Below are 25,294 nucleotides of genomic sequence, written 5' to 3'. Positions count from 1 at the left end.
CACTCAGTAACATTCACTGTCTTCTTGGTAAGAAACTCCAGTATAGATTTGGCCTTGTGTTTAAAGTTATAGTCCTCCTGCTGAAAGGTGAATTCATCTCCCAGTGTTTGATGGAAAACAGACTGAACTAGGTTTTTCTCTAGGATACTGCCTGTCCTTAGCTCCATTCCGTTTATTTTGAATCCTGAAAAACTCCCCAGTCCTAAACAATTACAAGCATATGTACCAGTATAACTTTAGACCGTCCCCTCGCCCATACCCGGGCGCGAACCAGGGACCCTCTGCACACATCAACAACAGTCACCCACGAAGCATCGTTACCCATTGCTCCACAAAAGCCACGGCCCTTGCAGAGCAAGGGGAACTACTACTTCAAGGTCTCAGAGCAAGTGACGTCACCGATTGAAACGCAATTTAGCGCGCACCACTAACTAAGCTAGCCGTTTCACATCCGTTACACATACCCATAACATGATGCAGCCACAACTATGCTTGAAAGTATGGAGAGTGGTACTCAGTAATGTGCTGTATTGGATTTGCCCCAAACATAACACTTTGTATTCAGGACCAACAGTGAATTGCTTTAGTGGCTTGTTGCAAACAGGATGAATGTTTTGGAATATGTTCATTCTGTACAGGTTTCCTTCTTTTCACTCTGTCAATTAGGTTAGTATTGTGGAGTAACAACAATGTTGTTGATCCCTCCTCAGTTTTCTCCTATCACAGCCATTAAACTCTGTAACTGTTTTAAAGTCACAATTGGCCTCATGGTGAAATCCCTGAGCAGTTTTACTTCCTCTCTGGCATCTGAGTTGGGAAGGATGCTTGTATATTTGTAGTGACTGGGTGTATTGATACACCATCCACAAGGTACTTAAAAACTTCACCATGCTCAAATGTTTTCCCATCTACCAATAGGTGCCCTTCTTGAGGCATTGGAAAACCTCCCTGGTATTTTGTGGTTGAATCTGTGTTTCAAATTCACTGCTCAACTGAGGGACCTTACAGATAATTGTATGGGTGGGGTTCAGAGATGAGGTAGTCATTCAAAAATCATGTTAAACACTATTATTGCACACAGAGTGAGTCCTTGCAACTTATTATGTGACTTGTTAAGCAAATATCTACTCCTGAACTTATTTAGGCTTCCCATAACAAAGGGGTCGAATACTTATTGACTCAAGACATTTCAGCTTTACATTTTGTCTTAATTTGTAAACATTTCTAAAAAACATAATTCCACATTGACATTATGGGGTATTGTGTGGAGGCCAGTGAAAAAAATCGAAATGTAATCCATTTTGAATTCAGGCTGTAACACAACAAAATGTGGAAAAAGTCAAGGGGTGTGAATACTTTCTGAAGGCACTGTACGGGATACACATCGTCCAACGAAATGCTTCCTTGCAGGTTCCTTCTCGACAATGCAACAACGATAAGAAATAAGAAAAGATAAGAATACAAAACATAAAGTAAACGGCATAAACATTTTAGCATAAGTATAATACAGGGTGGCACAATTTAGAGGCCAACATTATGTATTCATATCTAAGAAACAGGGATAATTCAAAGCACAATTTGTAACTTCTTTGATGCTCGGACAACAACACACATACAAAAACAAACATCAGCCAATCGGTGTGCAGAACATAAGACCTCCTCCTGCAGAGTCAATACTTTAATTCAATTAAATACTTTGGTATCTCTGATAGGCCCGTGTGTTTTTCATAGAACAGACACCAAACATACACAGCAGAGCTAATTCACAATTTTCATGTTAGTGTTATTACATGCTGATTGCAAAGAGGGCAATTGTCTCACGAGGGAAGTGCCCGCAGGCTACTGAGAAGGGGAGACTTCATCTCATTTGTTTGACTGCAGCCTAGACTCAGAGTCACGCCACAAAAACTAACATCCCATTCCTATCTGAGAGTGGTTGGATACTCCGCATTCAGCTACTTGATTGGACTTCCCTTTTGTGCTACTGAGTGAACATCCCTTCCCATCCCCACCTCTTTCCCTTTCATTAAGAGCTTACATTTTGCGTGAACATCCGTCAGCGAAGGCCGTGGCCTCCTTTAGCCCAGGATTACAGCTTGAGGAAGGTTTAGTGGTTGACGCGTGTTGCACACTTCTCCTGCTGCCACAGTGCGAAACACACTTGTGTGTACACTGGCTGCGTCACTGGGGCCTGTGCTGTGGAATGTTTGGTGAAGAATGGGAATGAATGGAGTAGTCAGGGGCCTTCAATCCCTGTCCTATGGCTAGTTCTTCTGGAGACACACATACAAACTGAGGTGGTGGTACAGGACAAGGTTTTTTAACTCTGCGTGGTAAAATACAATTCTGAAAATGGACATACTTCCTGGATTATGGTAGGGAGTTTGAGGTGTCTTCAGGATATTAAGTTTTGGTTTGAACCACAGTCCAACTGGAGAGACCAAGGCTGTGTGAGGGGCACATACACTGGGTAGAGGACATGAGCGGGAGGCAGGTGTGTAGCTAAATGAGTGGTACAGGAATGAACGTCAACTCAGCCATGGCACCGCTATCTCCAGGACTGAACGTCAACTTATCTCCAGGACTAAACCCCATCAACACCCCACCGATGACAGCTCCATCTCCAAGATCTCCAAGGCTGAGTCTCACCACCACCCCACCGATGGCAGCGATATTTCCAAGACTGAGCCTCACCTCTACCCCAGTGATGGCTACCTCGTCTACAGTGAAGAGTGGCTCTCCATCCTTTGCTTCCTTGTCTCCTGGACTGTTCTCCCCTTGTCTGTCCTCTCTGAGCGCAGAGAGAAGGACCTCCTCCCCCTTCAGCAGGTCCTCTAGCAGGTCTCCCACCCCGTCCATCATGACGTCCCCAAAGCTGTGGCAGAAAACCTCCATCTCCAGACTGGCAGAGGAGTTCTTCTGGATTGGTGGAAGCGTCGTAGCACAGCCCAAATGGAGACTGGGTCAATATGGTAAGCAACTGATGGAGATATGATATTTGACATATATTTTTATCTTCCCTCGAATGACTTAATGACTTACTATTTGTGGAGGATACAGAGCTGTAAATCATAAGCCACTGAGTTTGAACAAAATGTACGAAACAAGGTAGCATATCCTATAACACCTGCTATTGCTCCCTAAACCCTGGATTTCCCACCACAATAGAGTGAAAATGCAGGTGACATGTACGCAGGTAACAGTGAGTAGATGATGGGTATATGGACTCCAGACAATCCCTAGAGATTAGACTGAGTGATGCCGACTAGTGGGCATCACGTGTGTCTCTCTCTCTCTCTCTCTACCTCAGATTACAGAGGAAGGTTAACTGCTCTTACCGTCATGCTCAAAAATACCATACAAACATGAATGCCATGCGAACATGTCATGGGACAGGGGGGGTCCTAAGAGAATGGGAGCCAGCTCAGTTAAGTCAGCTGTAGGTGGGTCTACAGTATGCACTACCAATAAATCAGTATAAGAGCAGAATATTCTACACTGCAGATATTGCAAGGATTAAGTATCTATCTCAGCTGTACGACAAGAGACGTGTTTGATGTGCAAGGTGCACGTTGATAACATAAACAGCCCCTTAAATCCTGGCCCTGACGTTGTCAGCTAATCTAATAATCAACTGCTAGTTGGTAAATCTCTGCTTGAACCCTGCTATTCTCCTCAATTAATCTGAAAGGGATTATATACGTGGCTTCCCCAGCGCTGTGAAATAACATTTGTAAATTCACCTGCCGATTGAAAGATAATTCAGTATTGCAGGACATATGGGGCTACACATGCTCATGACACGTCTTACAATGCATCAGCATCTTCTCTTTGTTTCCCCAGTAAACAATTACTATATGGGCCCAAATAGATTAGCGTTCTGTGCAGGGGGTGTACTTGTACTTCAAGCTGCCTCACACTACAGAAACAGGATCTGGGCTCCTACTCCTATGAGCCGTTCTGGCTCGTACAAGCCTAGGCTCGTGCAAGGCTATTTACTTACTCGATATGGGCCCAAATGCTATAATGTTAGGGTACACAAGTACAGTACATGGACAGGGCGCCCTGTACCGTGTGAGCACAGAGGCCATCTGATGTTGACCCAGTGTGTGTGTGCCTTCCTCCCTGGGCCTGTCTTGCAGTGGAGAGGTGTATGTGCACCATGCAGACTGGCACCCAGATGACCAAACTGAAAGGGAAGAAGAAGGGCCTGGTCAGGTTCTTCTACCTGGATGAACACAAGTCCTGCATCCGCTGGAGGCCCTCCAGGAAGCACGATAAAGCTAAAAGTGAGTCAGACAGGGAATGTTTCAGATGGGGTTTCATACGGGCACTGTGAGGAATACTCTAGTATTTTTACTTGGTCTACGTTCAACAGTTTTACCAGCCCTATTCCATTAGATATTTGAACATAATGTACAAACGCGCGTACCGCGTGTGTGTATTACCACCTGGTAACTCATCTGAAATAGCTATGAGATTTCTGAAAAATGAACAGGTTATTTGATTGACTGCTGGAGGACATTCTGATTCATTTTCACGTTGATTCTTTCCCAGTAACCATTGACTCCATCCACGAGGTGTGTGAGGGCAAGAAGTCTGAGATCTTCCAGCGCTACGCAGACAGTTGCTTCGACCCCAACTGCTGCTTCAGTATTTACCATGGCGACCACGTGGAGTCTCTTGACCTGGTCTCCACTAACGGAGACGAGGCCCGTACCTGGATTACTGGCCTGAAATACCTCATGGCTGGCATCAGTGACGAGGACAGTCTGGCAAAGAGACAACGCAAAAGGGACCAATATCCTTTACTCTGTCACCATGGAGCATATCACTCATAGGGCCTTATGACCCAATTATGGAAGTAGAACATAGGCCATCCTGCAACACCATAGAATACATCCATTTGACTGACATAATAAGACCTGAATATCATCAGCTTGTGGGCATTTGATTCAATTAGGATATGATACTTTCCAATGTTTGTGTAAAATCACGTGTAGCAACACATGTAATCCCAGGGGATGTCTTGTCACATAGGATGCATTTTGATACACACTAAAAGAAATGTCATTGGTCACTGGTCTCCGTGTCTCATCCTTAACTCTTATTTCACATGGTTACAGCAGACCTTCTCAGAGGCAGACAAAAACGGGGACGGCAATTTGAGCCTGGGAGAGGTTCTTCAGTTACTCCACAAACTCAACGTGAACCTGCCCAGGCAGAAAGTCAGGGAGATGTTTAAGGTGAGATCCATATTCAGATGTTCATAAATCTGGGGATGAACTCACCAAGAACATTTTGATGTACTTGTATCTCAATGTTTCTCATTACTCCCTAGAATGCAATAACAAGTCATTGTCATCTTTTAAAAGTAGTTTTACAGAAGGTCATTATATGTATCATGTGGAAACCCAGTATCAATTATAAACTACTTTGCAAGAGCTTGCATTTCAGGTGTCCTTACATGGTTTGGTACACAATGTACAGTGTTGTATATACTGTAGCTATCCCATAGTTCTGTTGGAGAGGTGAGAGGACTTAACCCTAGGCTACTTTAGAAGCCAGCAATAGGGTTTCACTCTGACAAGACTCTTCCAGAGGGGTTTAGGGGTCAAAGATCATGGCCTGATCTCCAATCCTAGCTTAGGATGTGTTGTCTTGTCTCCGGATTTCCTAGCCGTACCTTGAGAGAGTGCAGGTTGTTCACTGTACGTGAGAAGCTCGCTGCAGGAAGACCAGGCCATATGGTCACCGTTGAACATAACAGATGGCTACGGTTGTATTAGCCTACTGTACGTGTTCACACTGCTCCAGTAATTCACACTAAGGCACATTGCATTACCTGTCTTTTGTGGCAGTGCAAGAAGGATTTGTTCTGTGTCTTTTTCTCAATCTTTTTCAATTTTTTAATTTGACCCCCTTTTCTCCCCAATTTCGTTGTAATCCAATTGTTAGTAGTTACTATCTTGTCTCATCGCTACAGCTCCCGTATGGGCTCGGGAGAGACGAAGGTCGAAAGCCATGCGTCCTCCGAAACACAACCCAACCAGGCCGCACTGCTTCTTAACACAGCGCGCATCCAACCCGGAAGCCAGCCGCGCATCCAACCCAGAAGCCAGCTGAGGAAACACCATGCACCTGGCGACCTGGTTAGCGTGCACTGCGCCCGGCCTGCCACAGGAGTCGCTAGTGCGCGATGAGACAAGGATATCCCTACCGGCCAAACCCTCCCTAACCCGGACAACGCTAGACCTCCCGGTCACGGCCGGCTGCGACAGAGCCTAGGCGCGAACCCAGAGTCTCTGGCTTTATCTAAATGTTTATCTTTATCTCAAAAAGTGGCTTGGAAATAAAATGACATTCCTGAAGGGGGCAAGTAATTATACTGAACAAAAATATAAATGCAAGATGTAAAGGGTTGGTCCCTGAAATACACACAAAAAGCTTATTTCTCTCAAATTGTGTGCAGAAAATGTGTTTAAATCCCTGTTAGTGAGCATTTCTCTTTTGCCAAGATAATCCATCCACCTGACAGGTGTGACATATCAAGAAGCTGATTAATCAGCACGATCATTACACAGGTGTTCCTTGTGCTGGGAGTGTGCAATTGGCTTGCTGACTGCAGGAATGTCCACCAGAGCTTTTTCCAGATAATTGAATGGTAATTCCTCTACCACAAGCAAACTCCAATGTCGTTTTAGAGAAATTGGCGGAACGTCCAACCGGCCTCACAACCGCAGGTCATGTGTGACACAGTTGATTCCTACTAAATATTTGTCTACTTTAGCAATGTCATCATATTTCCAGGCCACTATAGTGTAATTTAGACTAAACAGTCATTAGGCCCGGTTCAGAATGAGTGGGCATCACTGGACTTTGGGCACCAAAGTGGCTGTGGCGTCTGTATAATGTTCATAACAATGGCAATGACGCAACAGAGTGACGGTGGTGCAACCCATGGAAACAACAGAGTGACGGTGGTGCAACCCATGGAAACAACAGAGTGACGGTGGTGCAACCCATGGAAACAACAGAGTGACTGTGGTGCAACCCATGGAAACAACAGAGTGACGGTGGTGCAACCCATGGAAACAACAGAGTGACGGTGGTGCAACCCATGGAAACAACAGAGTGACGGTGGTGCAACGCATGGAAACAACAGATTGACGGTGGTGCAACCCATGGAAACAACAGAGTGACCCATGGATATAGCACCAGAAATGCTTCTGATATTGTTACAACCTTTCTTGGTGCTGTATAGAACCCTATTTTAATGGTTCTTTATAGAACCTTTATGGAGAATGGTTCTATAAAAGCCCTTTCTTAATCTCTAAGGTTCTACAAAGAGCCTTTTGAAGAATCATATAGGCAGAGATGGGCAGTATTTTCTGAACTGCAAAGAACCATTGAAGGGTTCAAAGGTTATTTGAGTCATTATGGTTTCACATAGAACCATCACCCTTCTCAAATAACCCTTGAGGAACACTCTTTTCTAAGTGGCTAACCCTCACCCTAACCTTAACTAGAACCCTACATATTTTCTTTCCATCCTCAGAAAGCAGACACAGATGACAACCAGGGTTCGTTAGCTTTTGAAGAATTCTGTACCTTCTATAAGATGATGTCTACACGCAGAGGCCTCTATCTCATCATGCTCTCCTACAGTAATAACAAAGAGTTCATGGACCTAAATGACCTGGTCCGTTTCATGGAAAATGAACAGAAGGTAAAACTGAATTAAAAGCAGAATATAACGTTTCAACAACAACAACAAATATTCTGCATTTTTGCTCATTTTTCATCACAATGTTTCTGTTTGGTAGATGGCGGGTGTAACCAGAGAATATTGTCTGGAGATAGTGAGTCAGTTTGAGCCATGTTCTCAAAACCTACAGAATATGGTTCTGGGTATCGATGGTAAGGATTTTACATGATTTTGAAGTAGTTTTCATGACACAAGCGCCTGTAACTAAAATATCGCAGCCCACAGAAATAGCCACATACACATGAACAGACATGGTGTATCTCCAAGTACAGTAACAGTATGTCAATCAAAGAAAAGTCACATACACATGAACAGACATGGTGTATCTCCAAGTACAGTAACAGTATGTCAATCAAAGAAAAGTCACATACACATGAACAGACATGGTGTATCTCCAAGTACAGTAACAGTATGTCAATCAAAGAAAAGTCACATATCCTGTTTCTTACCTCAGGTTTCACCAATTACATGCGAAGTCCAGCAGGAGACATCTTTAAACCAGACCACCATCGTGTGCACCAGGACATGACTCAGCCCCTGTGTAACTACTTCATAGCCTCGTCCCACAACACCTACCTGACAGGGGACCAGCTTCTGTCTGAGTCCAGGGTAGACATGTACGCCTATGTGCTCCAGGCTGGCTGTCGCTGTGTGGAAGGTAAGCTTAGTAGACACTATAATGGCCGTTCAACTGCCTCCCTACTCAAAACATTGCAGTGCTGTACTCCAGCTTAAGTGTTTATGCCAGAGAAGCCGGTGTTTGCTGATTTGTTTAAGAGACTTTATAGCCATTTACACAGATGATTCAAAAGATCCAAGGACAGGACGTACTGGGTCAGCATTTGTAGTGCAGGAACATGGGGTGGCAGTCAGGAAACGTATTACAGATCATCTGGCTGTATATACGGCAGAGCTGATGGCCATTCTGTTGGCCTTGCAGAGGGTGAAGGAAGTCTAACCAGACAGAGTAGTTGTTGCTCTGATTCATGTGCAGTGTTGATGAGTCTCCAGTCCTTTAGCTCACGTAGCAGACAAGACCTGCTTGATAAGATGCTACAAACCCATGGCAGGATTAGACAGATGGGTATACAGATAAGATTTACTTGAGTCCTTGTCCATGTGGGGGTGGAGGGGAACGAGGCAGCTGATATACTGGCTAAACAAGCACTTAGTAGTGGGAATGTTGAGTTGTAGTTTTGTAGTTTTAATGAGCAAGGCAGAGGCAAAAAGCCTGATATGGACAGTGATGGTGCAGAGATAGCAGGAGCAGTGGAATAGAGATTCTAAGGGCAGGCATTTATTTCAAGTACAGAGGAAAGTTGGGGAGGGGAGGACGGCAGGAAGGGACATAAGAGAGGAGGCTATTTTTACAAGATTAAGGGTGGGACACAGCCAGTTGAATAAGACCTTAAATGTGATAGGAAAGCATCCAACAGGAAAGTGTGATTATTGACAGGAAACAGAGACCGTGGAGCATGTATTGCTACAGTGTGGGGAGTATCAGAGGGAAAGAGAGAGGCTGGTATGATGAAGAAGTATGATGAAGAAGAGGAAACAGGAAATTATTTTAAAGAGTATATCGAGTAGAACGTCATTAGATATAGTCTCAAATATGTCGATATATTTTTTAAGAGCAACATGGCTGGGAGGTAGGATTTCGATTATCCCTATCGCTGGCCCATACTCCAGTACAGTAGGTGGCGGTAATGCACCATAACTTTGGATGCCAACCGCCGATAAAACCCCATCAAAGAAAGCCGGTGTTTGGAGGATATATTGGCACGGTTGTTGTTAGGCCCGAGATGAGGGCATTATTACTTTTGTACAACGGGTTACCAACATATTCAAATAGTGATTGACATATGTTTCAATAAAAACGTTATTTTGATGAATTTATTCATACTATTTCATCCTTCCACAAGATATAGTCCCGACACAAATCTATGGTTGCTTCCCAAGCCGCCTGGTCGTTCTTTCTTTCTGGCATCATTCTTATCCCTTGCTTGCCAGCTAGCCAACTTTGGCTAACACAGTCACGTCAAACAGTGTAGCCAGAATATCAGCAAAGTAGCTGCATTTACGTTTGTTAAAGCTGTTTTCTAGTGATTGTTGGGGGGATACATCCATAGCAATGAACTAATTATGTGCGATTTCACATGGCATTAAACATTTTCTCTGCCGCCAGGCCACTGTTCAAATGAGACAGCCAACTACACAGCTAACACAATCACTTTAAACTGAAAATGGAATGACAGCAAACTAGCTGCATTTCATCTCGTTTTACCTGTTTTCTATTGACATTTCTTTGTAAAAATGATGCCAGCCGATTTATGATTTCGACTGGCTGAGAAATGCTGCCTGCCTGTGTCTCATCCCGACTCCCGACAGGTTCATTACCATAGGACAGCTGGAAATTGAATTTCAATATCTTGAAACAATGTTGCAAATGTCGGAGAGACAGACAGCAAGGTTTATTCAAATCTCCGCTTTTGAAAATGAAATCAAATGATAGTCTAAAAGAAATGGGATATAATGTCTACATGCTTTTTATAGTGGAGATCAAGTTTTTAAATTGCCTGGCTGGGCTGATGAGAGAGTGGATTGCGCAGTGAGATGGGACAGAGTAGATAGGCATTTAACGTCATAGCTTTAGCTAGCGGTAACTTGTGGAATAGACACTGGCTGGAATGCAGTTTTAACCCGTTAGCATCCAGGATTAGACCCACCATATACCATGGGTTTGACAAAACATTTATTTTTACTGATCTAATTACATTGTTAATCAGTTTATAATAGCAATCAGGCACCTCAGGGGTTTGTGGTATATGGCCAATATTCCACAGCTAAAGGCTGTTCTTAGACACGTGGTATATTGGCCATATTTTTGATTTAACCTTTATTTAACTAGGCTAGTCAGTTAAGAACAAAATCTTATTTACAATGACAGCCTAGGAACAATGGGATAACTGCCTTGTTCAGGGGCAGAACAACAGATTTTTACATTGTCAGCTAAGGGATTCGATCTACCAACCTTTCGGTTCCTGGCCCAACGCTCTAACCACTAGGCTACTTGCCATCCCATATACCCTACCGCCTCGGGCCTTATTGCTTAAATAGACACTGGCTGGAATGTGGTTTTAGCCAATCAGAATCCAGGATTAGACTCACCCGTTGTATAACAGTATTTACCATCCTCGTCACTCACTCACTCACTCACTCACTGTGTCTGTCAGTGGACTGCTGGGATGGACCAGACGGGGAGCCTATCGTCCATCATGGCTACACCCTGACATCCAAGATCCTCTTCAAAGACGTCATTGAAACCGTTAACAAATATGCCTTCACAAAGAATCAGTGAGTACCTTTATTTTGTCACCATGTCCTGCCCAGGTATAAATAGCAATAGAAAACCATTCATGGGCAACACACATTCCAATATGTTGTGCCGTACATCCTCAGGTACCCGGTGATCCTATCCATAGAGAACCATTGCACAGTGCCCCAGCAGAAGAAGATGGCTGAGTATCTGTTGGAGGTGCTCCAGGATAAGGTGGACCTTTCTACGGTCAACATGAATGAATTCAGAAAGTTGCCCTCCCCAGAGCTCCTGAAAGGGAAAGTTCTAGTCAAGGTAAAGCCATATTTCTTTATCAATGTACTGCGCAACCAATAGTAGCAGTCAGTCATTTCCATAGCGGCGATGTCCAAATCATAAAACTCTAAAACGACATTACAGAACACTTTCCGTGAAAAAAAAGGTAATGTAGTAAACAGACTGGTTGTTATTCCACAGGGAAAGAAGCTTCCAGCGAACATTGATGGTGATGCAGAGGAGGGGGATGTGTCGGATGAAGACAGTGAGGAAGAGGAGGATGAAGATGACACCCAGATAAACACAGATGTAAGGACATTACTACCGTTTAGCTAAAATAGACTGAGGGTAAAATATCAATGTATTGAGTAAAACTATCCCAGGACATTTGTAGTGTTCCTAAAAGCCCCTGTAGGTGGCATAATACTCCAAATGTGAGACATCAATGAACGTCTCATTACTGTAAGCCTAGTGCACTTATTCTTTGTCTGAAAACTACTTCAATTAATGGCTGTTTTACAGTGGATGTTATGTGAATTTCATGTGTTTCAGTTTACCTAGATGCAAATATCTGATTGCTGTACTTTGTTGTTGTTGCTGACTTCAGAGAACAATGAAAAGCACACCACGTGATGTTATCAGGTGCTCTGTCATGAGAAGAATGCCAAGGCCCTTAGGAATTCCATCAGACAGTGAGATAGCTAGGTGGCTGATTGATTGTGTCTGCAGGGAGTCTAGAGTCTTGAATATGTTTGACTATTCAAGGGGAACGCTGCTGGCACTGCAGATGAATCCAAACCCAAGAAACGCAGGTCTATCATGGGCAGCTTCAGACGCAAGGTCAGCCTATTCTCTCTCGTACAACTCCCTCCCTCCCTTCCTCCTTACCCGGCCTTCGCTTCACCGCGCTTTCCAATCATGTTTATGCAAATGAACTTCACTCTTCCTCTTCACCATTCCCTCCACCATGCAAATGACTCTTACCTCACCAGCACAAATGCAAATCACAAACTCCCTTCACCACCCCCCTTTGCCAACACTAGCGTGTGAAAATAGTCGTTGTCACCATAGGCCTGCATCAGCTTTTCTGTGTGACTTTCCTGACAGCGCAGTGTATTGCTTTGAGAGACATTTTCTACAGCTCTAACATGCTCTTGTTACAGTAGAAATGCCCCCATCTGGACTAAACACTGACTGTTCATTTCTTGTGCTTAGAGGAAAAAGAAGAAGAAAAAGAAGCTAATGCTCAATTTAGACCATGCAGACCAAGAGAACCCCATCATGAGAGACAAAACACAAATTGTGTACCACAACAAGTAAAGCCAATCAAACATGACTGTTATACTGTTCTCAAACCATTTACTTGAACTTTTAAACGTTGACCCATGCATCCAATTATCTCTGGCCCTCCCCTATTCGCCCTCAGGAAAGGGAAGACGATGAGGTTATCCCGAGCCCTGTCTGACCTCGTCAAGTACACCAAGTCTGTCCGGGTCCATGACATTGAAACACAAGGTGGGGAGTAGTGTCTATAATCAAACAAAATCATTTCTGCTTTACTCAACAATGGCACAAGATCTTTCAGCATGGGAGTCATTCTATCTCTTGGTTGTCAGTGTGTCTGAAACTATGTGTTTTCTGGTTGGCAGCTTATATGACCAGTTGGCAAGTGTCTTCCCTCAATGAAAGCATTGTGAACCAGATCATGGCTCTGAAGCCAGCTCAGTTGGTGCGATTAAACCAGAGGCAGCTACTACGTGTTTACCCCTCCAACTACCGTGTGGACTCTAGCAACTTCAACCCACAGCCCTTTTGGAACGCAGGATGCCATATGGGTAAAATACCCTGCTCATGCAATACCTTTAAGCGTGCTTTGCTTTGCTTACAGAGAAAAACAAGACAGTCTAGAGGCAAATATCTAGACTTCAGTCTGGTTCAGAACAGTGGTCGTACTCTAAAATGTGTTTCTTATCTGGTCTTATCTTTTCAGTTGCACTGAATTACCAGACAGAGGGCCGCATGCTTGAACTGAACAGAGCCAAGTTCTCAACCAATGGCAACTGTGGATACTTACTGAAGCCCAGGTGCATGAACAAAGGTGGGTACTATTAGAAAACATGGGTAACTGTAGTTGAAGCCAAAATACAGACATGAGCAAACGGGTTATACAATTGAACACTATAAATGCACAGTAGTTGTTCCTCAGAATAAGAGTTTGCTGGCTGAATGTTGCCCTCTGTGTTGCCCAGGTTTCTTTAACCCTACGCTGGAGGACCCTCTGCCAGGACAGAGTAAGACTCAATTGGTACTGAAGATTATCAGTGGGCAGCAGCTTCCAAAACCCAAAGACTCAATGCTGGGGGATAGAGGGGAGGTGAGACATGTCAGACAACCTCAATTGATCTCTTTTATGTGTGGAGACTACCAGGCTATTTGTCTTGTCACTCGTGCGTTGTATGTGAATGTGTCTTCTTTGTTGTTGTTGTAGATTATTGATCCTTTTGTAGAGGTGGAGATCATCGGTCTGCCTATTGATTGCTGTAAGCAGCAGACAAGGGTGGTGGATGACAATGGTGAGCATTGATCTTAAATCAACAGCTATTTAGTTTCCTTTTTTTTTTTAACAAGGTGCTCATTCAACTATACATTTTGATATTCTGTTAAACTTCTGTTGAATGAAAAGCAATGGAAGTTAATAGTCTCCTTCCTTCTCTGTGCCATTGTAGGCTTCAATCCCATGTGGGAGGAGAGCTTGGTCTTCACCCTCCACATGACCCAGATTGCACTGGTGCGTTTCCAGGTGTGGGACCATGATCCGATAGGACAAAACTTCATTGGACAGAGGACCATAGCATTCGTCAGCATGATGCCAGGTAAGGTAGCTGGAGTGATTAACCAGGTCTCTACTTCATCAGACAGAAGACATTTGGATCGTCAACATAACAAGTGCACCATTATCATGGATTGCTCTACGAAAATGAAATGCATGTGATTTTGGGATTAATGTGATAAATGGTTCATTTGACCTTATCATCTTTTCAAAACATGTTTAAGGTTATCGCCATGTCTATCTCGAGGGCATGGAGGAGGCCTCCATCTTTGTTCATGTTGCTGTAAATGACATCACAGGAAAGGTAGGCCTAAGCACTGGGTTGAGTTTTGCTTTACCTGCATTGCTGTCGTTGAAGACTAAGGCTTGGATTTTCTTAACAGCGAGTCAATTCACAGCTCACTTTCTCTTGAATTCAACACTTGATGAAAGCATGTCTTGTTTTCTGTCACGTAGGTTAAGCCAAGTAATGCTGTGAAGGGTTTTTTGAAAAAAGCTACGAAGAAAGGGTCGGCCAAGGAGCCAAAGGCGGTCTCCATGCACCTCTCCACTTACTCATCAGAGGACGTCCGTCAGCACTACCGCAAGGACCTGGACTCCTACTCCCAGGAGAGCAGCGGGAACGGCAGCATGTTACTGACGCCTGCGGTCATAGACTACCTCCATAGAGGGACTCAGAGTGAACCACTGAAGCGAGCTCACACGGTGCAAATCCTGGAGGAGGAAATCCAGGGTGCTTCTCCGAAGGAGGAGAAAAAGAAGGAGGGGAAAAGGAAGGGCATCCTTGTCCGCATGTCCTCCACCTTCTCCAACTCTGGGGCGCCCATCCCGTGCATCACAGCAACAAGCCCAGATCTGGAGGATGTGTTTCAGTCGTCTCAGCCACAGAGTCCAGAACCAGAGAGCCAAACGCAGTCGTTTCAGGCAGCCTGGCCAGATCTGGAAGACCAGGTTCAGTCTTTCCATGCACACTGGCCGGGCCAGGACTACTCGGGTCGTTCATTTGAGCCAGACCCACCTGAGATTGAGGACATAGCAGGAGAACCACTGACAAAGCTTAACAGTAAGCCTGCACTCCAAACTGTATCAGAACATCTGAATCAGCCCCAACTCCAGCTCCATCCGCAGCCCCAGTCCCTACCCCAGGCCCAGCCCCAGTCTCATCCTGAGGTCGTTCTCCGGAACCGACACCCACCATCCTCCCCTGTCAGAGTTAGACGGACCCTGGAGACCCCAGCCAGTCAACGCCCCTCCAACACATCACGGACAAAGGCCCGCTCTCGCAGTGTTCCACGAAAGCAGCATACCTCCCCCATCACCCCGGTAGTTAACCGCAGGGCTGCTGTGCACTGGCAGCCTCAGACTCCTTCCCCTCCCCCCCAGAACCATTGCCGCTATGGCCACCAGCCTATACCTATGGCTATGGCCAACGGCCTCTACCTGTCTGACAGTGACTCCAGCAGTGGTGGCAGTATAGACAGTCTACGTCTGGAGCTCCTGCCCTCGCGCGTGCCAGTCAGTGGGCAGAGGGAAGTGGGCACCCTGCAGAGAGAGATGAATGCCCTCTTTGACCAAAAGATGAAGGAGCTTCGCTGTAAATCGCCACTCTTTTTTTACGGTAAATGTGACTCTTATAATACGATATCTTATTCTGTTATTATATCCCAGCTAGAGAGCATGGCGGTGGTGAAGATGTATTGTTTTCTGAGTCACAAAGTACGTGTACCTGTATGCTCAGATCATCGACATTACAAAGTCAATGTTGATTGATGACCCTGGAATTATAGTAATGTCAATTTTGTTCACTGTGTTTTATTTGCAGATTACTCTACCCTATAGTAACCAGACACTTACAAGGACCACAGCAGTGAGCAGCCAATTGGAATAAGCATGGGAGTAGGATAAACACTTGTAAACGTATAGCGTTACCTTGTATGTATCTAGATGTATGTACAAATGTCATCACATTTTGAGACTGAACAAGTTTATTTTGTATAAGGTAATCACTTACTTTTTATGTGGATATTGTCATTTTTGCATCACGATGCATCTTTTGTTAATACAACTGAATACCAAAGTGAATCGTTCTGAACGGAACAGAATGGAACATGCATTCATTACTAGACTGGTTTTATTGAAAGATATGCCGTAACTTTTACATCAACATCGTTCTATGACATAATGTTTTTTTTTATGTGTTGAGTTCTATAATGACAAAACATGTTAAGTAAGTGAACTGACGGTTTTATAGGTTTGAAACTAATGTGCGAAATGTGTGCTGCCAATTGTACAAAAACAGTTCAGTATACTTGGTATCTATAATATGTAAATGTATAATCTACTTTAAAACAAATGTACTGCATCATGTCATTAATAACAGTAATATATTGCTCTCAGTATTTGTTCTGACCAAAAGTACTGAAATGTAAACTTTTTGAAAATGATGATATTTCCTAATTTACAAGATGACTTGACTTGGACCTTCATGTTTCGTTTCTATTTTTGCACCGCTCTTAAATCTTTCTAAATCACTACACATGAAATTATTTGTAACAGTAGATATACATGTTGTTTTTCTCAATAAAATATCTTCAACATAATACTGTAGAATTGTTCATTTACTCCACCTCTCCAGTACGCTATTTATTACTCTGTTAACTAACACATGCCATATAACAGCCTGTAAATAGTCTGCAAGTATATCTGATACACAGTGTTTCTTTGTGCTTAAAAAAAAAGTATCTAGAACAAAACTCATGTCAAGACCTGCATAGTGAAAATTGTTTTGTTAGGCCATATATAATGGAGTATCTACTATCATTTCTACTCATGCTTTGTCTTTGTCTGCGGTTTCCTGGCTCCTCTTCTTGTTGGTGGCGGTGGTCCTCAAGCGCTGACTCAGTTCATCAGACAACACTGTGCAATATGATTTCTGTGGGAAGCAAATTGGAGCGATATGTAGAGCAATCTTGACCAGGCAAATCTGCTTATCTTATTCATATGGAATCCACCACTCTTCATTAAAACCAGTGTTAGACCGTGTGTGAGTGTGTGCATTGGTGTTGCTCACCCTCTGCTCCCTGGCATTGCTCCGGGACTTGGTGGTGAGCTCCAGGACAGCCAGCAGCACCCCTAGCCCCAGGCCCAGAGCAAGCACCAGGAACATGCCCTTCAGGCTGTGGGGCTGCATGGGGGATGCCTTGGCTGCGTCTGCCATGCAGCTGCTGGCCCACCACTTACTGCGCAGGTAAGCCAGCTCTCCTGCCTCACTCAGCTCCAGGATGGCCACACTGAGGTTCTTCAGCATGGGAGAGCCTGGATGACACAGACAGTACCATTTGCACATCAGCTGGCTTGTTCGAGAAAGTATTTGTGTCGCATGAGTACGGTGAGTGTAAGAACATTATCACGTATAAATAAAGTTCAGAGGTTCCAGTCAATGTGTTTTGCCGTATGATATCTCACTCCCTAGACATGTGGCTCACCCAGGGTGCCTGCGATGCTGTACCCTCTCATGCCGATGACCTCATGAACACGGACCAGCTCACAGTGACGAGCCGCCACCAAGTCCAGTGACACAGACTCTCCAATGAAGGCAAAGTTGCCCTCCTTTGCCCGGCGAACACCCTCATCCATTGATGACACAAAACTCTTGGCTCTCTCCATGTGCTCGTAGATCCTGCGGTAGGTTGGGTTATTAGAGTTCTACACCAAGGAAAAGAAAAACCACGGACAGAGAGGAAGAGAGCGTCAGCGTGCCGCTGAGAGGACTGACAGAACGGAGACACTGACACGTGAGCCCAATCATTTGAGGGCAAAGAGCGAAGGGGAAAGGAAGGGGATACCAGGGGATGGGGTGTGGCAGGGTGCACTGGCCTCACCTTGAAGAAGGCAAGTGTGGAGGAGCCAGACAGGGTCCCATACTCAATCCCTTGCTGGTTGGCCAAGTCCTCAAACCCTTTCACCATCAGTTGATTGGAGTCTGAGCCCTGAGATGTGCTGAGGTTGGAGAAATAGCAGGCCAAGAGGACCAGACCAAACAACCACCAGGTGCAGCATATTATGCGTCCTGATAAAGCTTTGGGGTGTGGACCGGCACCTGAGAATAAGAAGAAGCAATACTAAATCAGAACACCAAACCACACAGACCATACACAGCTCTTGTGTTGTTGTTTTGGTGCAGGTACGCTATTGGTTGAAATGCCTGGCTAAATCCCTGTTAGTTACCCTGTAGAGTGAGGGCTCCAGCAGTGTACCACAAACTGTGGCTGAAAGTAAAGCTGTTTTCCTCAGTCTGGGGTTGACTCCACTCACATGGGCTGAGTCTGTGTTGGAAAATGTTTGTTAAACAGTTTTTAAATTATACTTGCAAAAGGTTCCAGCCAGACTCAGTACACGATAAATGTATTTTCTGATGAAACTTCCTCACAACATAATTCACCTGGCTACTACACAGATGGAGATAGCAGTGCCCAGGTACGCAGCGAGGATCCCCACCCAGGTCTCTACTGAGAAGGCGTTCAGGAAGTCAAAGATGCCAGCCTCTTCTGAGATGTCTTTCCTCAGGAGAATGCTGATGCCTGTCTGCATGAAGGGTTTGGTCATCCCCACAACCTTCTCCCGGGCAGCAGTGAGGGTCAGAGGAGCAATCGCCAGGTCTGCCTCCTACAGGGATAAGAATATAGATTTATATTTTACATTTGCTTTTTAATTATTTTTATTTTTTAACCTTTATTTATACAGGTTTTTTTCTCATTGAGATAACATCTCTTTTCCAAGAGAGACCTGGTCCAGCAGTAGAGGGGACAACGTTTCAGACAAAACCATTTACATACACTAACACAACATTAAACAAAACCATAAACACACATACAGTACAACAAAACATTGTACATTAAAAACACAAACGTCTTGGCTAAAAACAGCTGTCCTAAAAACAATTACACTCTTCTACGATATATACATCGATCAAGTGTTTAAACTCCACCAACTAAACTAGATCATCACATTTTAAAATGTTCACATTCATGAGTAACTTCCCACATGGTTATGGTCACATTGGAATGGACAGTATCAATCGTAAGCAGAAATGGGTGCAGATGTTCCGCACTGTAATCACTAATCTATGAAAAAGTTTGCTTTGCTCACCTTTCTCACCACCTCTCCGATCATCCCGTTCCAGGCCCCAGTCTCATCCTGCCTGCCATAGGACCCATCTTTCACCAGGTGCACGTTGTACTTGAAGTCCAGTTTCTTGGCCAGTTCAGACAGCAGGTCCATGCAGTAACCTTCCATCTGAGAGCCTTTGGACATGGTGTATGGATCTTGCTGAAGGGTGAGGCACAGGAGAACGATTCTGACTTCTGAATCGTCATCAATCTTGTTTATACAGCAGCAAATGGGTTGAAATGGAGTAAAAAATGCTTGCAGTCAATACAGTATAGAGTGACAGAGACATGCGCCCTTTAATTACCTTTATTGTAGTGATTGTCAAGTCTGGTCGCATTGCTAAAGGAGAAATAGATATTAGCGAGATATAGAGGTTACCCTGATTCACCCGCATTCAAATCAAAGAGGAAGATAAACTACTTGAAGTTGCATTTGAACCTTGCCAATGACATTCTTAGGTGAATCACTTATGATTCGCAGCATCTCCAACAGCGTCAGCATTGTGAGCGCTTTCTAAGTACATCAACACATCAATTGAATAAAGGCATATACACAGGAGGACAACAGCGTGCATGCTTACACACTGAACAGAGAGGGGAGAGGGCTCTGGCAGACCTTCTCCGTCAGCATTGAAGCATTGCCAAAGCATTCTTCCGGTCCCACTGGCTCGACATCCCTAATTCACAAATCTTTTTCTTTCATTTGGAGTGCAATTGGAGTGCCTTCCAAATGTAGCCGGCGGATTCAAAGAGCTCTTTGTGCTGTGGCCATCTTTAGCCCTTATACCCTGAGTCGGTGACCCCTTTGCAGATAGTGAGAGGTAAACATGGGGGTGCATTGATGCCTTCTTAGTCATCACAACTGGTTTCCGGCATCCCAGAGAGCTGGCCACTCTCCTTTCCCACTTGAAAGTGTTCAAAACCGTTAAGATCTATTTACAGCCATATTCCAGTTTGTGAGTTATTTCAAGCCATGACAAAGACATGGCACTATGGGGTAGGACGGCAGTCAGAGTATCAAAAGCCTCGATTCAGGCTAAGGCCACAGGGCTCCCTCAAAACCATAGGGAGGTCCTGACACACATCAGCTCGTCCTATTCAAAATATGACACCCATACAAGCTCTTCAAGGGCCCTGTCACTTTTTGGCCACATTTGAACACAAGGCTCCTTGTTTGTTGCATTGAATTGATTTATTACCATTTTTGTGAGCATGTCAGCTGGCTCGCTTCTTTTTCTGTCAGAGTGGTGTGTGTATGCCAGACAGGATGCGGCCCCTCACTTTGATGCCATGCCCAGCTGACAGTCTCCTCATTCATAACTCGTCAAACAGAGAGAACACAAGGAGTCTGGCACCAAAATAAGCATATACACTGCCACGCTGCCAACACAAGCGCATCGACTGGTCAAACGGCTAAAGAAAAACGTCTACATTTTGTCATGTTTTCTCGGGAATTTAGTTTGAGCGGCAGTCTGTTTCTGTTATCATGCCAATCAGAGTTGGACTGAGCTGTGTTTCGTAGATTTCAAATGAAATGGACGCCAGCTACCCAAGGGTCCCCGTCCACTGACTGATTTACACAGATTTCAGTAAGTCACTAATTCAACAGATTTATAAGACCTATCTATAAACATTTTAATTGTTGGATAATAATAACAATCAAGCAGTAAATGTATAGGGCTGTTAGAAGGGCCCTCAACAGAATTTGAAATGGGCCCCCAAATTGCTATGTCTGCCCCTGATGCCAACTCCTTGTCACTCATTGTCATACCAAACAAATCCTCTATTTTATTCTCAAGCTCATTAGTGGTCATTAAACGAAAGAACGTTTAGAATTGAAGATTGCTTTGAGGCCCGATTGTTTGGCATGACGATAACAGCGTTTGGACCAGGTTATGGTGAATCTCATGCATGTCAAGATGCCTGTTTTACACAGTTTTGCTTGCTTTAGTGACCGACAAACAGACAAAGAATTAACTGGATTTATGAGCACAGTAAGATGTACATTAAACAGTGTATTACCCGCAGCACAGCTCCTTAGGGGCAGTAGAAGCATCATGGTGCACAGGATGACACCCAACAGCACCCTCATGGTTTCACCTCTGATCCTAATGATGTAGTGGTATCAACGTGATTTCACAAACTACTCAAATCGTACTCAAATTGAACAGTGGACTAAAAATACAGTAGTTATGAAGCATGGATATATTACATCTATGACAATACACAAATGAAAGAGATCTTCCATACCTGATAAGATTGTTAGCTGTAAAGTGAGTCGGCTGTGTTGAGGCTTCCAGCTATAGACTGATCCTGATGAACGAGGGCAAATGATGATGAGAAATATTCATCCCAGCACAACAGAGCTGCTAAAACAGCCAATGGACTTTTTGTGGGTGGAGAATGAGTTTGTCCCCTGTGACTGTGTCACTTAACAATATGTTTGGAAGATTCAAATGCCTGTGTTTCTATAACTAATGGTATCTTCCCAATTGCTTGCTGGTTGGATGATCACCTCAGATTTACACCTTCTTACAGAGCAAGGCTATATATAGGCTATAAACCAGCTGGTGAGTAGAGTATGGAAGCTCGTTCCTGACACACACAAAAAAAAAAAAAATCTGACTACGAGGTATGAGATAGTAAGTCACAATTATGAGATATTAAGTCAAAATGATGAGATATTGTCACGTTCTGACCATAGTTCTTGGGTGTTTTCCTTGTTTTAGTGTTGGTCAGGACGTGAGCTGGGTGGCTATTCTATGTTGTGTGTCTAGTTTGTCTATTTCTATGTTTGGCCTGATATGGTTCTCAATCAGAGGCAGGTGTTAGTCATTGTCTCTGATTGGGAACCATATTTAGGTAGCCTGTTTTGTGTTGGGTTTTGTGGGTGGTTGTTTCCTGTCTTAGTGTTTTCTGCACCAGTTAGGACTGTTTCGGTTTATTGTTTTGTATTATGTTTATGGTTTCTTATTAAAAAACATGAACTATAACCACGCTGCGTTTTGGTCTGCCTCTCCTTCCCAGGAAGAAAGCCGTTACAGAACCACCCTCCACAACAGGACCAAGCGGCGTGGTGAAAAGCAGCAACAGCAGGAGAGGCAGCAGCAACAGCAAGAGAGGCAGCACTATTTGGAAAAATGGACTTGGGAGGAGATCCTAGACGGGAAAGGACCCTGGGCACAGCCAGGAGATTATCACTGCCCTAAAGAAGAGCTGGAGGCAGCGACGGCGGAGAGGCGCTGGTATGAGGAGCCAGCACGGTGGCGTGGATGGAAGCCCGAGAGTCAGCCCCAAACATTTCTTGGGGGCACACAGGAAGTGTGGCGAAGCCAGGTAGGAGACCTGCGCCAACTTCCTGTGCTTACCGGAGGGCGAGAGAGACCGGGCAGGCACCGTGTTATGCTGTGGAGCGCACGGTGTCCCCAGTGCGGTTGCATAGCCCGATGCGGTACATACCAGCTCCTCGGATCGGCCGGGCTAGAGTGGGCATCGAGCCAGGTGCCATGAAGCCGGCTCTACGCATCTGGTCTCCAGTGCATCTCCTTGGGCCGGCGTACATGGCACCAGCCTTGCGCATGGTGTCGGTTCGCCCGCACAGCCCAGTGCGGGCTATTCCACCTTGCCGTACTGGCAGGGCGACTGGGAGCATTCAACCAGGTAAGGTTGGGCAGGCTCGGTGCTCAAGAGCTCCAGTGCGACTGCACGGTCCGGTCTATCCAGTACCACCTCCACGCATCAGCCCTCCGGTGGCAGCTCCCCACACTCGCCCTGAGGTGCGTGTCCTCGGCCCAGTACCACCAGTGCCGGCACCACGCACCAGGCCTACAGTGCGCCCCGTCAGCCAGGATCCGCCAGAGTCTCCCGGTCAGCCAGGATCCGCCAGAGTCTCCCGGTCAGCCAGGATCCGCCAGAGTCTCCCGGTCAGCCAGGATCCGCCAGAGTCTCCCGGTCAGCCAGGATCCGCCAGAGTCTCCCGGTCAGCCAGGATCCGCCAGAGTCTCCCGGTCAGCCAGGATCCGCCAGAGTCTCCCGGTCAGCCAGGATCCGCCAGAGTCTCCCGGTCAGCCAGGATCCGCCAGAGTCTCCCGGTCAGCCAGGATCCGCCAGAGTCTCCCGGTCAGCCAGGATCCGCCAGAGTCTCCCGGTCAGCCAGGATCCGCCAGAGTCTCCCGGTCAGCCAGGATCCGCCAGAGTCTCCCGGTCAGCCAGGATCCGCCAGAGTCTCCCGGTCAGCCAGGATCCGCCAGAGTCTCCCGGTCAGCCAGGATCCGCCAGAGTCTCCCGGTCAGCCAGGATCCGCCAGGGTCTCCCGGTCAGCCAGGATCCGCCAGGGTCTCCCGGTCAGCCAGGATCCGCCAGGGTCTCCCGGTCAGCCAGGATCCGCCAGGGTCAGCCAGGATCCGCCAGGGTCAGCCAGGATCCGCCAGGGTCAGCCAGGATCCGCCAGAGTCAGCCAGGATCCGCCAGAGTCTCCCGGTCAGCCAGGATCCGCCAGAGCCGTCAACCAGCCTGAGCTACCTCTCGGTCCTGAGCTACCTCAGTCCCGAGCTGCCCCTCGGTCCAGGGGAGCCCTTTGTTAGGGTTCCTAGGCCAAGGTTGGAGGCGAGGGTCGCCACTCAAAGGACGCTAAGGAGGTGGACTAAGACAATTATGGAGGGGGGTCCACGTCCAGCGCCAGAGCCGCCACCGCAGACAGATGCCCACCCAGACCCTCCCCTATAGGTTTAGGTTGTGCGGTCGGAGTCCGCACCTTGGGGGGGGGGGGGTACTGTCACATTCTGACCATAGTTCTTGGGTGTTTTCCTTGTTTTAGTGTTGGTCAGGACGTGAGCTGGGTGGGCATTCTATGTTGTGTCTAGTTTGTCTATTTCTATGTTTGGCCTGATATGGTTCTCGATCAGAGGCAGGTGTTAGTCATTGTTAGTCATTGTTGCTATTATTTAAAAAAAAACATGAACTATAACCACGCGGCGTTTTGGTCCGCCTCTCCTTCCCAGGAAGAAAGCCGTTACAGATATAATGTCTTCAAAAAGTATTCAGACCCCTTGGCTTTTTCCACATTTTGTTAAATTACAGCATTATTCTCAAATGGATTCAATTGTTTTTTTCCCCCTCATAAATCTATACCCTATAATGACAAAGTAAAAACAGGTTTTGAATTTTTAGCAAATGTATTAAAAAAATAAATAATAATATTCCATTGAAATAACAGTCTGATGGCCTTGAGATAGAAGCTGTTTTTCAGTCTCTCGGTCCCAACTTTGATGCACCTGTACTGACCTCGCCTTCTGGATGATAAGCAGGACTGTTAAATGTCCAGGATCCAGACTTACTATCTCACAATTATGACTTAGTATCTCATTATTATGACTTACTATCTCATAATCAGTGGTGGAAAAAGTACCCAATTGTCATACTTGAGTAAAAGTAAAGATGCATTAATAGAAAATGACTCAAGTGAAGGTCACTCAGTAAAATACTACTAGTAAAAGTCTAAAAGTATTTGGTTTTAAATATACTTAAGTATCAAAATAAAACATTTAAGGTATAAATTGTTAATGAAGCAAATATTTTTAATTTACGGATAGCCAGGGGCACACTCCAACACTCAGACATAATTTACAATTGAAGCATTTGTGTTTCGTGAGTCAGTGAGATCAGAGGCAGTAGGGATGACCAGGGATGTTCTCTTTATAAGTGTGTGAATTGGACCATTTTCTTGTCCTGCTAAGTGTGCAAAATGGTGACGTGTACTTTTGGGTGTCAGGGAAAATGTATGGAGTAAAAAGTAGGTAATTGTCATTAGGAATGTAGTGAAGTACCAACCACCCGAGCCACTACCTGTTCACACCGCTACCATCCAGAAGTTGAGGTGCATCAAAGCTGGGACGGAGAGACTGAAAAACAGCTTCTATCGCAAGGCCATCAGACTG

The 25,294-nt window shown here is 45.2% G+C and overlaps 2 protein-coding genes across 2 annotated transcripts; one reads left to right on the top strand and one right to left on the bottom strand.

Moving 5' to 3' along the window:
* Positions 1-2,035: 2,035 nt before the first annotated feature.
* On the top strand, positions 2,036-16,307 carry plch2b (phospholipase C, eta 2b). The gene is made up of 21 exons (XM_031824848.1): positions 2,036-2,972; positions 4,143-4,289; positions 4,558-4,801; positions 5,117-5,246; positions 7,559-7,729; positions 7,827-7,920; positions 8,223-8,426; positions 11,002-11,122; positions 11,228-11,399; positions 11,562-11,669; positions 12,126-12,200; positions 12,576-12,676; positions 12,787-12,875; positions 13,010-13,195; positions 13,351-13,458; positions 13,610-13,734; positions 13,849-13,933; positions 14,087-14,233; positions 14,415-14,494; positions 14,647-15,808; positions 16,013-16,307. Exons 1-21 carry the CDS (start codon positions 2,507-2,509, stop codon positions 16,027-16,029), a joined length of 4,032 nt encoding a protein of 1,343 aa, XP_031680708.1. The 5' UTR covers positions 2,036-2,506; the 3' UTR covers positions 16,030-16,307.
* Positions 16,308-16,430: 123 nt separating this feature from the next.
* grik6 (glutamate receptor, ionotropic, kainate 6) lies at positions 16,431-22,124 on the bottom strand. The gene is made up of 10 exons (XM_020483011.2): positions 21,609-22,124; positions 21,381-21,466; positions 19,664-19,698; positions 19,339-19,518; positions 18,632-18,855; positions 18,418-18,515; positions 18,072-18,289; positions 17,676-17,895; positions 17,261-17,505; positions 16,431-17,122 (listed from the first exon to the last, which is right to left on the bottom strand). Exons 2-10 carry the CDS (start codon positions 21,448-21,450, stop codon positions 17,018-17,020), a joined length of 1,395 nt encoding a protein of 464 aa, XP_020338600.1. The 5' UTR covers positions 21,451-21,466; positions 21,609-22,124; the 3' UTR covers positions 16,431-17,017.
* Positions 22,125-25,294: the final 3,170 nt, after the last annotated feature.

Source organism: Oncorhynchus kisutch, linkage group LG5 (genome assembly GCF_002021735.2).
Source record: "Oncorhynchus kisutch isolate 150728-3 linkage group LG5, Okis_V2, whole genome shotgun sequence".
NCBI lineage: Eukaryota > Metazoa > Chordata > Actinopteri > Salmoniformes > Salmonidae > Oncorhynchus > Oncorhynchus kisutch.
This window is presented reverse-complemented; position numbering and strand designations above follow the sequence as displayed.

What these genes read in the sequence shown, in the direction of transcription:
- plch2b (XM_031824848.1), top strand. Translation starts at nt 2,507, where the DNA reads ATGAGTGGTACAGGAATGAACGTCAACTCAGCCATGGCACCGCTATCT. An exon ending in TATGCCTTCACAAAGAATCA is followed by an intron (nt 11,123 to 11,227) that starts GTGAGTACCTTT and finishes GTACATCCTCAG; the next exon opens with GTACCCGGTGATCCTATCCA. An exon ending in TAAATGACATCACAGGAAAG is followed by an intron (nt 14,495 to 14,646) that starts GTAGGCCTAAGC and finishes TCTGTCACGTAG; the next exon opens with GTTAAGCCAAGTAATGCTGT.
- grik6 (XM_020483011.2), bottom strand. Translation starts at nt 21,450, where the DNA reads ATGAGGGTGCTGTTGGGTGTCATCCTGTGCACCATGATGCTTCTACTG. An exon ending in CCTAAGGAGCTGTGCTGCGG is followed by an intron (nt 19,699 to 21,380) that starts GTAATACACTGT and finishes TTTCTCCTTTAG; the next exon opens with CAATGCGACCAGACTTGACA. An exon ending in TGACAATCACTACAATAAAG is followed by an intron (nt 19,519 to 19,663) that starts GTAATTAAAGGG and finishes CTCACCCTTCAG; the next exon opens with CAAGATCCATACACCATGTC.